Source organism: Heteronotia binoei, chromosome 17 (genome assembly GCF_032191835.1).
Source record: "Heteronotia binoei isolate CCM8104 ecotype False Entrance Well chromosome 17, APGP_CSIRO_Hbin_v1, whole genome shotgun sequence".
NCBI classification, from domain to species: Eukaryota; Metazoa; Chordata; class Lepidosauria; order Squamata; family Gekkonidae; genus Heteronotia; species Heteronotia binoei.
This window is the reverse complement of record NC_083239.1, coordinates 8,651,535-8,663,982: the sequence shown is the minus strand read 5'-3', so window position 1 is coordinate 8,663,982 and position 12,448 is coordinate 8,651,535. Positions and strand designations below refer to the sequence as shown.

The 12,448-nt window shown below is 43.2% G+C and overlaps 1 protein-coding gene across 1 annotated transcript in view; it reads right to left on the bottom strand.

Annotated features, from left to right (window-relative positions):
* The window catches only part of ARID1A (AT-rich interaction domain 1A), a 104,416-nt gene that overhangs the window by 68,482 nt on the left and 23,486 nt on the right, over positions 1–12,448 (bottom strand). The window contains 3 exon segments of the mRNA XM_060258372.1: positions 2,800–2,913; positions 5,162–5,614; positions 6,029–6,241. Coding sequence (XP_060114355.1) covers positions 2,800–2,913; positions 5,162–5,614; positions 6,029–6,241 — 780 coding nt within the window.

Sequence of the window (12,448 nt, the reverse complement as noted above, 5' to 3'; positions counted from 1 at the left end):
TCCGGAATGACAGTTTGGATAACATGTCTAGCACAGAGCTTACCCACTACTGGGAGTAAACTAATTGGATGGCAATTTCCTGGTTAACCAGGGTCACTTAAAAAAAAAAATTGGAATAGCAAGTGTCCATGAATCAGGCATAATCCCTGTGTTGCCTATTATACTGCAAAGGGTGGTCAGTGGTGGAGGGGGCACCAGTTCAGATGGTCTTTAAATAATTCTGGAAGGAGTCCGTCTGGACCTAGGACCTTCCCAGTTTTTAGTTTATTAGATGTTTAATTTCACATTTATGGGCACATGTGACAGCAATCTTTTGTATGTTAGAAGACACGTGGTCCTGTTCCTTTCTCTAAGACTACCAATATACCACAAATTGCTAACACAGGACTATGCAGAAAGGAAGCTCAGTAGCAAATTTGTGGGCCAGTAACTTTTTCAGGACTCATTTGCAAGACTGACCCTGAAATGTCTCATTAGGGGAACACTCTCAGAAATCAGAAGGCAACGCTGACCCCCTTTATCCCTGCTATCAGGTTACAGTTTCATCAAGAATTCCACCTCCTCTAAATCAAATGTCATTTTAATTATGTACCCTTTGTCTGTGTCATCCACTTCTGTACCATGGAATTAACTTTACGTCTTATAAACTAGCAGTGGGAAGGGGACAAGAAACATTGATTTCATGTGCAGATTACAACTGCAACTAGAAGTTCCAGAAGTGAATACTCTGGAGATTCTCCATAATATGCTTTTATAACGAAACAGACAACATTTCCATCCAAATACAGAGTACTTGAGGTTTTGCAAAACATCCTTGTGCATAAGCAGCCATTGGATATGAAACTGGCTACAACAAAGGATTTCTTGTCTAATCTGTGTTTATGATATTCGGTGACTGAAATACAACCCACATTGAACTGGTAACAGAAGCAGTGCCATTTGCTGTTATGATTAAATGTTAAAAGATGGAAGAAGACTGCAGAAGGACAAGATACACAAAAAACTAGAAGTGGATTTCATGTTGCACTTGAGGCACCATGTCATGTTTGAGGAGGGAGCTGTGGCTCACTGGGAGAAGATGTGAGTTTCAGTCCCTGGAATGTTTAGGATTTTGTTTGCTTTTTAAAGAAGAGAAATCAGATAGCAGGTCATGTGAAATATCTCTGCCCAAGAACCACTGTCAGTCAGAGCAGACAATACCGACCTTGACAGCCCAATAGTATAGGAAAGCTTCATGTGCCTTAGTAGGGGTTAAATACTGAGATGCAAGAGGCCGTCAAGCTTGGTCAGAGAAGCAGGTTGGATGGTCAACCCAGAACCCATTAAACCACCGCAACTGCAAAGAGGCAAAATTCTTCAAGAGAAAACTGATGAAACACACTATTCCCAAAGAGCAACATTTTGAGTACTCAAACACATTAATCTCGCCGAGCCTCAGTTCTCCAGATGGAGATTCTATTTTTAAAAGCCCAACTAGCATGTTCTACAATAAATTGGGGTTTTTTTATAATAGAACCCTCAAACTCACTTATCTGGTTCACTTCCACTAAAAAAGGAGCAATTAATTCTGACATTTGATCAAGTTTTCAAGTAGAAGTGCTGGTGGAGATGGCACCAGCTACGGAACCCAGGTGCCAATTCCTATCACCAACCAGAATCACAAGATTTTATTCAGTCTGTTATGAAAAAAAGGAAACCCAAGAAATATAATATTATGTAAATGATGACAGCTTTTTTTAAAACAGGGAATACCTCATGCAGTAAAAGAGGTTAAGACAGAGTAGACTGAAGTTGATGTCACGCACGTATACATGATTAAACAATTTCTGTTGCATTTCTACAGAGGTGATTTGTCTCTGCAATCCCTTCAGGTAAAAACCAGCTAACATTTTGCACTGCTCAAAGTGAGTAGGTTCAATACTGAGCAGCTGGTCCCCTTTAGAAATCTTGTCAATATATAAGAAGTGCAAGTTCCACCTTGCACTAAACAATTTTTTTTTTTAAACTCATGCAGCTGCAGTTTTGGGAGGAGCACTACTCAGAGCTGAAAAACTGCTCAAACAAGCCATGAGTGGAAACAACCAATTCTAGGTCAGCAGCTCAAACTCCCCTTTGAGCCTGCTGGGGGCAGTCTATTGAGGAGAGTTTTGGCACTGGACCAAGGCACTAAAAAGCTTTCCCAAACACACTACAAAAAGGCTGTCCTTTCAGGAACAGAAAAGAACTATACACATGAAGTAATTAACTTACTAATTATTCTCATGATATACACACACAAGAGATAGCAGTAGCCATGAAGAGGCAAATGTAGATGTCACCCACAACATCTGCTACTGCACACTGATGGGCTCTTAACAATGGATGACCACCATGAAGATTCCCACAGCTAAAGCCAACATAAAGGAGAGTATTAACAAATATCTGCAAAGTACGTGTGTGGGGGGGAGTATACACACACAGACACACACAAAATGGCCAGAGCACACTCAAGTCTCAGAGGAAACTGCACAATATGAGTTTTCATGCTTCAGGGGCGGTATGCATAAATCTGTAGACTTAGAATTCTATATTTATATGCTATAGCCTACATAGAGATGTTATTCACATTATGGAATAGGCAGGATTGTTTCCAAAGGCTTCACATTATTTTTCAACACACTCAACTCTTTCCCAGTGAGAGCCCAAAAAATTGTTGGTCTGGATTCCCTTCCAAAACACTCAATACCCAGTAAAACACCCCACAGCGTCGCCACAATATTTTATCCCAAATCTTTCTTAAAACCAGGCTGCTTGACTTACCGGCAAGCTAGATGGTCGTGACTGAAGATTCAAATTTACATCTTCTTGCCCTTTACTGGAAGCCATTGAGGCAGCAGACGATGCCTGGGATCCAAATGAGTCTTGTGAGAGCTCCTGAAATACAAGAGACTGGGCCGCTCAAACCAGGAGTGAAATTGTATAATTATCATCCTAGCTTGCAAAGCAGCCCACAACAACCTTGTTCCACTCAAGCTCCTACTGGTGGATGTAGCTTCAGTGCTGTTAACACTACTGTTCAAGTCACACATGCATATATGTGTTTATGTGTGTGAGTGTGCGCGTGCGCGCACAGCCTGAACAGCAGTATTGACACCACTGAAGCTACATCCACCAGTTGGAGAGCAATTATGTCTCATATCAGCAGCCTTCTTATAAAGACTTCCAAAATTTCTTAAATATCCATTTCCTGTGGTTGCTCAAACTAGAGCCCTGCAAACAACTCAAGTGAAAGTACCAATGGGTAAAGCTACCTCAGCTACAGTTAGCCACAAAATGAGAGATCAACAGAAAGGTCTAGGGGGCAAGTGATCAATGTTTGGTTTAAGTAAAGTGTTCTTTTAAGATGAGAAGGATTAAGGCTACATTAGGTACAAGTAGAATTCACCAAAGCCCTTACTGTCTTTAAACAGATGAAAAGGCCAGAGGGACTATAAAAGTTTCTGGTGGAAAACAGTTCCCCTCTCTCAGCTTGCTATCCCTCTATCATTTCAAGGGACATTTTGAGTTTTCCGTATCCACATTCACATGAATGTTCCCAGATGAATAACAAAGCGTTCTTGAACCCCTGTTGTCCCTTCCTCCCAACCAAGAAACATGGGAGAGGCAAAAAAGAGAGACTAAACAACTTATCTCCCAAACACCCTGCCATTTTTGACAGCTTGGAAATCAGTACATGCCAAGGTAGCTGGCTGCATAGCCCTCACGCCCACTCAATTTCTACCATTGTCAAATGGAACACGTTAGCAAATGGAGCACAAAATGGAAGCAGCCCTGCCATCTCAATCTAGCCATTCCTTCTTGCACAGAGAAACTTGAGCAAGGCCATTACCCTAGAACTATACCACTGAGGAAAGGGTAGCACTGAGGTATCTCTTTGCCCAGCTCTGGCTATGCATTCCAAGGCTGAAAAGCAAACACGAAGAAGAATGTACCACTCTGGCTTACAAGAGAGATACACACTGGGGAGGCAGTAACAGAAAAGTGGTCAGAGACCAAGATACGTGGCCATTCCCTGCCATCTACTGTGCAATACAGCGTCCAGTTCTGTAAGGTTTGGCCCTATTCTCTTTTATAAACTCTTCTTTTGAACATGTTTAGTGAAGACTGTGCCAAATTATATTAGCATAGTGTGGTAACTATTAATCCAGTAAAGAAAACTTCGCTGCCATGAGGGAGTAGTGGGGGGAGGTGTGTGGAGAGAACAGAGCAATCAGGAAAATTAACTGCTCACAAGAGAAAAATGAGGAAAATTGTATAAGGCTTCATAAGGTGAAGAGTCCCAATCAAACTAGTGCAAAAAGATTCCACATACCATTAAAGAAAAATCTTGAAAACAAAAAGCATGCATTTCTGGAGTGAAAGTGAAAACAAAAAGATGGAACTCAGTTCACTCACAGGGTATTCTATATCAAGAATTCTGCAAATCGTTATCAAGTCATTAATGGAGATTTTATGATAACAAAGTTTTGTCAGTTGATCCAAATTTGGCTGATCCAAATTCTCCACAAGGCCATAATCCAATTTGATCTCAGGCATTTATTCCCCTCATTTTTCTTTAACACAGGTTTACATTTGGAGGATGGGGCAAAAATTCTCCTATTATCACTACTCTAAAAAGCAAAAAAAGTTCTAGTTTTGATCCATCTACACATATGTATAATCCATAGCCATATGTAAAAGTCTGGCCAAGGCAACACAATAATCTCTTAAAATGAGGGCTTTCATGTACTTCTCACTCTATGGTTTCTGCAATCCCAGACAGGCTGCAAACTAAGGTGTCCCCCCCCCCCCCTTCTAGATGGCATCTATACATGATAACAAGCTGTGTTTGACTTTACAGGGCATAAGCTAAATAAGCCTGATCGAAGTTATATGTGTCAGCTAGAAGCAATAAGAGCCTTGTCATTCTTTTTAAAGACCCCTGGTGGTCCACCTGCCCCCTTGCATTAACCCCGCTTTCTGCACTACTGCAAAGAGAGAAGAGACAGCCTACACATTTAAGGTAGCCATGGCTCAAAGAAATCAGGCTGCCCAACTGTGCTGCTTTCCCAAAAATGAAAGGGGAATTTCATTCCTCTACTTGTCCATCAGAGGACAAGGAAACACATGAGAGAAGTCCTACCTGTGGAGGTGGGAAGCGCTGCTGAGAATATGCCGACTGCTGCTGTGACTGAGACTGAGGATAAGATGCTGTCTGTTGAGAAAGCGCAGAGGTAACAGACTGCTGAGTTTGCTGCTGCTGGTAAGGTGACTGAGACTGCTGCTGCGAATAGGCTGGCTGACTCTGCGGATGCTGCTGAGCAGAGGATTGCTGCTGAGGATATGGAGACGGCGACTGCTGATGGGGTGGCTGTGATGGCTGCTGCGAATATGGGGGCTGGGAGGACTGGAGCTGTGGAGGCTGAGACTGACTTTGTTGCTGCTGATAAGAAGACTGAGAGTGAGGGGTCTGAGCTGGCGGCTGTTGAGCATACGAAGGCTGCTGCTGCTGGGGATGAGGACTTTGCTGGTTGTAATAGGGAGTCTGGGTCTGCTGTCCATATCCACTAGGGCCCTGCTGTCCATAAGGAGGAATCTACACAAGGGAGGAGAAGAGGGGAGGGGGAAGAATCAAGCTAGAGATCTGAAAGTCACTGAACAAAGAACTGAAGCTCAGGAAAAAATGGACATCTGAGAAGCCAATGGTACTTGGATGGTTTATGGCATGCCCCTCCCACCAAAACAGCTACTACCAAAACACTGCTGAAGAAATTACAGCAACAAACAATTACAACACAATTTTTGGTTCAATATCAAGTGACACTATTTCCCAGTAGAGGGACTTTACATATTCTTGACCATCACTTTTAAGGATTTGGCCACTTACTTCCCATTAGCTTACCAAAAAATAAACTCTGTTTATCTTTTAAACACGAGGACTAAACCCTTAGAAGAACCTGAAACGTAACCAGCACCATTTTCAGGAACAGAAGTACTCGTTCCTCTTTACCTGCTGTGCATAAGACACAGTGCCCATCGCACTCTGTGTCCTGCTCTGCATTCCCATGGGGTATCTCTGAGGAGTCTGTGGCCCATATGGCTGCCCTGGATATCCGTGACCTTGCTGTTGCCCTGATTGAGGTCCCTGCTGCTGTGCGTATGGGTTGTTTCCTCCATAAGGCTGAGGTCTCATCTTCCCCATCTGATCCATTGGGCTGGATGGCTAGGAAAGAAAGAGCACAGTATTTGTTACAACGTCATTCAGTTGCATACCAAACTGCCCAAATTAAAAAAAAAAAAAGATGCACAAGATCAAAAGGTAAACTTTCTCTACTGAAAGAAGCTGCCGGCCAATCAAAATTGATTGTGCTATAAAACATAGCAGGTAAATTTGTTGGCACCAAAATAGAAAGTCTTGTATCAGTAGCTGAAAATTTAGGAGGAGGATATTATAATTGTTATTATCATTGTCATCATTGGTAGCAGTGGTGGTGGTGGTTCCTTAATTTTCATAATCTGAAAGCCAAGGCACTTGCAAGACCCTGAAAGCTGCTGCAGCCAAAAGGAAAAGATAAAAGATGGTGGACCAAACAACAACCTATTTAAAGTACCTGAAGGGCTGTCGTATAAACTGAGGATGGTGCAGAGGTTGTTTTTTTTGTTGCCCCAGGTCAAATCAGAACCAATGGGCTGAAATTAAATCAAGGAGTTCTTGGCTAAATATTAGGAAGAACTTCCTGACAGAACAGTTCCCTCAGGGGAACAGATTTCCTTGGGAGGTGGTGGGCTCTCCTTCTTCGGAGGTTTTTAAACAGAGGCTAGATGGACATCTGACAGCAATGCTGAATCTATGAACTTAGGCTGATCATGAGAGGGAAGGCAGGAAGGGTTGTATTGGTGCTTAGTTCTCATGGCCCTTTCTTGACACACCCAGGAAAATGCTGATCGCCACTTTGGGATTAGGTAGCAATTTTTCTCCAGGCCAGTTTGCCCAGGAATCCTGGAAGAGGTTTGTTTGTTTTGCCATCTTCTGGGCATGGAACAGAGGTCACTGGGTGTGGAGGGGGAGGTAGTTGTGAATGTCCTGCATTGTGCAGGGGGGTTGGACTAGATGGACCTGGAGGTCCATTCAAACTCTATGATTCTGTGACTTCTGTTGGAAAGGCCCATATCAAATCATAATGTATATGCAAAGCTTTTTGCCATTTCTCATCTTCACAAACATACAATTGCTACAGGTCTCAAATAACTGCAATACAGAGGGGTCTTCACTACTGCGTTCGCACTGGCCTAGAGGCACACTGCCTGCTCAGAATCCATCTGCTTCCACTCAGTTCATAGTACAAACATTAAAATGCACTTTAAGCAGAATCAGCGACATATGCAAGCAGACGTTTCGTACAAGAGTACAAATCTTACTAAAAACCTAACTCAAACAGCAGGTTGGGTCCAAGCCCCCCATAATCAGATCTTGCCTATACCTCTTAGAAGGTTCCTACACTGCCACTTCTTCCCCTCAAGCTGCTGCTGAAAGTCAAACAACCCTCTAGAACACAAGACACTAAACCAAGAAGGAGGGCGGAGCAGACAAAAATCACTCCCCTTGCTCTTGTGCAAACACAGCAAACACTTGCATGGGGAGGGGGACAGACACCATGTGGCTTAAACTTTCTGCATATGTGGGAGTTTGTCAAAGGTAGAAACAGAAACACTTCCTTTGATTATTTGCTAAGGGTGCCAAGACACCTGGAAGGAAATCTCGTGTCCTTTTAATAGCTTAATGTGCAGAAATGGGCAGGTAAAGCCTTTTGGGGCATGGAGGTAAACATCATCCCAGTAACTTTCAGAAAAAGCTAAAACTTGATAGAGATCAACCTACCAAGTAGACAATCTCTGCATGGCAATACTCAGGTTACAGAAAATGCATGGTAATTAGAAAACAGGAAGCTACTAGATTTTAGACAAAATTTTCAACATTTTTTTTTAAATGCTTGAAGTATTTAAAAATCCTGGAAACTTTGTATGCTTGTATTTTCCTTTTGTATGTCTGGTCTAAAGACTGCAATAACGATACACAAAAAAGACATCCCGTTAAGCCTCCATTAAAGGGACATGACCCTTTTCTCCAGGAAGCTGGAAACCCTAGTGTTCAATAGCTTTTTGCAGGGATGGCGGAGGTTACGTACCCATAAACCAGTATTGTACATAGAAATGTGAGGGGCATAGTTTTGAATAATTTGCAGAACTTAAAAATTTCCAAAGGCTTTCCAAAACGTAGCCATTATTTACAAAATGCCAGGGGGGCCATCCTGGAGCTAGTTCACTAATGCAGCAATAAGCTGCCTTTTCCTCAAATCTTCCATTACACCCCATCATTCTCTTGCATTAGCAGAATTAATCATCCTATTCTCCAAAGTCCCATTCTTTCAAAACACACACAACTAAGTTTGAACACTACATTTATCATTAAGTGCTAACATGAGGAACAGCTGCCAGAGAGCAGAATCTAGATATTGCAGATATTTTACAAGAGACAGAAGTTATTGGGAAGGGAAAAGTGATATTAGATCATCTGCAAGAACGTTTCAGGATAAATAAGAAAATATGCAGTCTTGGCTGCAAAGCACTGGAGTTCTTCTCTGGACTGACACTGGGGGAATCCATTCAAAAGGAAACCACCTGAGTAGATTGCCATGATTACACTTAAAAAGGAAAAGGCCTTCTGCAGAAACACATAACAGAAGAAAGCGATGCTCCGTGATCACTGAAACTGACCCCCTGCGGACAACTTACCCACATTCATTGACAGTGGAAGCAAATCACAGTACTGTCAATTCTACAAACCCATCAGAACAAAGTGAAAGTCTATGTCATGCCAATCGTCAAGATCAAAGTTAACCAACTGGCACTAAACCTATCCCTCCCCATCGGTTATTTCATCTGTCCCAGTAGGTGAAAGCTTGCACCTAGGTTTCATCAACAGTAGCAATACCTTCATAGCATTTTAGACCAAAGGGTGTTTAATTACCAAGGCCAGGGCTTTTTTTGTAGCAGGAACTCCTTTGCAAATTAGGCCACACACCCCTGATTAGGCTTCCCAATCCCCAGGTCCCAGAGGGGGATCCCCCCGTTTTACAGGCTTCCCTCCTCCCCCAGCCAGCTGGCTGGCAGGGGAAGCCCCACCCCCGTAGCCATCATGCACCTCCATGAACGATTCCCATAGGGAATTATGGGGAATTGAGCCACGGGTATCGAGGGCTCTGGGGGGGGGCTGTTTTTTGAGATAGAGGCACCAAATTTTCAGTATAGCATCTAGTGCCTCTCCCCAAAATACCTCCAAAGTTTCAAAAAGATTGGACCAGGGGGTCCAATTCTATGAGCCCCAAAAGAAGGTGCCCCTATCCTTCATTATTTCCTATGGAAGGAAGACGTTTTAAAAGGTGTGCTGTCCCTTTAAATGTGAGGGCCAGAACTCCCCTGAAGTTCAATTATGCTTGTCACACCCTTGTTCCTGGCTCCGCCCCGATGTCTCCTGGCTCCACCCCCAAAGTCCCCAGATATTTCTTGAATTGGACTTGGCAACCCTACCCCTGATGTAGACAATCCTCCTTGAGCTTACTGTAGGCCCTGTACTAAGAGCCCTGTAAGCTCTTGGAGGATTGGATACATCAGGGGTGTGTGGCCTAATATGCAAAGGAGTCCCTGCGACAAAAAAAACCCCTGACCCAAGGCTATAATGTAGACCCTCTATTGCCTATAAAATGCCAGTTTACATGTAGACATGAGAAGCAGTGTTATCCCTACCATGGGCAGCATATGTCTCAGACAAATGCAGTGAACTGAGCAAGGCTGGAGGCATAGTTCTCTCAAAGCCATTTGGTGTCTCTAAACAAGCGTGGGCTAAAGAACATGAACTCCTCCATGTAATCCTTCGGGCCAATCAGAATGAACATCAAACACACTAAAGCAGCCTCTGGAAATCTGTCTTTAAATCAACCAATCGGTGTTAAGACTCACAAGTTTATGGGGGTGGAGGGAGTCATTCACCTGAGTGTTTTTTTTTTTTTTTTAAATCTTAAATACAGATTATCGGTGGCATCGTTAGAGAGAAATTCTAGTATCCAAATGTTGCGCAGGTCACCTTTCAGTCCCAGAAAAACCTGCAACCTCCAAGTTAAAAAGCACACACCCCTCCATCATTTGTTATTAATAAGGGTTTTCTGGGGCTGCCTGGCAGTACTGCAAGTGCATTTTAGCCTTTAAATTACCAGCAATTTGGCCAGTATTGATAGAGAAGCTCTAGGGAAGCTTCCAACACCATATTTTTCCTGGACAACAAAGCTTGCTCTGACAGATCAAGAACAAAAGCAAAGAGAAGGTAATATAAAGCACTTAATATTGCCAGAGTTTACATTACATCCTACATTTAACTGTAAAAGGGAGCAGAACGAGGATTCTGAAGCATCTGCAAACGGCTGTGCCATGTAAGTTAAAAAACAGAACCAAATCGCTTCACCACATAGCAAACAAAAGCCTCAGCGATCTTGGAAGAATTTATTCCTGGCCAGTTTTGTCATCTGATTTATAACAATTTTTAAAAAAAAAAAAATTAAAAGAACCTTTGCTGGCTCTTTAACAGAGAGAAGCCCTAATTGATTCCCACAGTAATTAACCTGCATTTTACCTCAGAGTGTGCTAGTTAAGGAAGTCAGCGCAGCTATTTATAACTCATCTCAAATTGAGGGCAGACTGCCTAAAATCTAACACATCCCAGCTGTACTCCTGTTTGAACCGGGGCCAAGGGAATTTTTTAAAGCAATCTTGGCACTGAATGAATGACACCAACACTATGAGAGCATGAGTGGTTGTGTTGTGGTGACGTAGCAATGGAGGTGGAATGGGAAGGGGGGCAGCGCACTGTAATCCCTTCCCTGGTATGCGATCAGTTCATAGGCTCCAACCCTACAGCCCCCTGTACAGTAAAAGCCAGGAACCACCCTACTGAGAGCTAAACACAGGAAATATCTTTTTCCTCCAAGCCTTGAAGCACATGGCTAATCTGCATAAAAAGCAAAGCCACACCACCCCTGCCAGGAAGGTTAATGAATGTAATCTCTGACTAGGAGAGCTGGCTGCCTACAAGGACTTGGACCTGTGCCGGATAACCCAGAAAGCCGAGAGAACAGATGGGTAAGGACCCCAACAGCAAACAGCAAAAACAGGCACCCATGTGACTCTCCATGCGGCCTTGAAAACCGAAAACTATTGTCTGATGGCTGGGCTGCTGTACAAAGACAGCGAAGGCGTTTCCCATGCAATTCAGGGGAGGAGAAACAGCAGCTGTTAAGGGCAGCTTTTTTCTAAACGGAGTCTGCCAGTACTCACGCTTGTTCAAGAGGACAGAGATCACTGAACCCCTGGGACCCAAAAGCCACCAAAAAGATGAAAGCTCTCACCAACAAATAAAACCCTAGAAAAGTACCCTACAGATTTAATGCAGTTTGGCAAATGCACAGATGCAGCCTCCATCAACTCCTCACAGCTGAACCCAGATGGGATCAGAGACAAATGGAAGGAGAAATTAGATTCCCATTCAAAAAGGGGTGGTTATCATCTCCATATACAAAAAGCACTATATTATTTTAGCTTCCCTCCTCCCCCGGGGGGGGGGACTTTTTAGATCCACTCTGCCAGACTATAAATATTGATACAAAGAGTGATTTCACTTCTAAAGCTGCTTGCTACCTACTTGCTTTTAATAATAATTATTTCAAGGGTTTCTATCTCTTTTTCTTTATAGAAGGTACTACAATTCACTCGTCCAAAAGGAGACATAAACCATCCCAATCTCTTCCAGACTCATAATGCAGGAGCATTTCAATATGGCTGTTTGGACTCTGCACATGTTGGAGAGCCAGTTTGGTGTAGTGGTTAAGTGCGCGGACACTTATCTGGGAGAACCAGGTTTGATTCCCCACTCCTCCACTTGCACCTGCTGGCATGGCCTTGGGTCAGCCAGAGCTCTGGCAGAGGTGGTCCTTGAAAGGGCAGCTGCTGTGAGAGCCCTCTCCAGCCCCACCCACCTCACAGGGTGTCTGTTGGGGGGGGAGGAAGGTAAAGGAGATCGTGAGCCGCTCTGAGACTCTTCGGAGTGGAGGGCGGGATATAAATCCAATATCTTCTTCTAGATAACTCCCCCACAGCCTGGCCCTCATGCAAGAACAAAAGGCACTATTCTTCAAAATAATGGAACAATAAGAAACCAAAAACCACAAATCTCACTTGTTTCTATGTCCTTGTTTACCATGCATGCTTTTAGCATGCTCATTAACTGCCAGTTCCTTAGGTTAGATCTAGAATAAAGTGGCAATTTACACATTTCTCTTCCAGTTACAAACATTTCTCATGTCATTTGACACAGTCGCCTGTC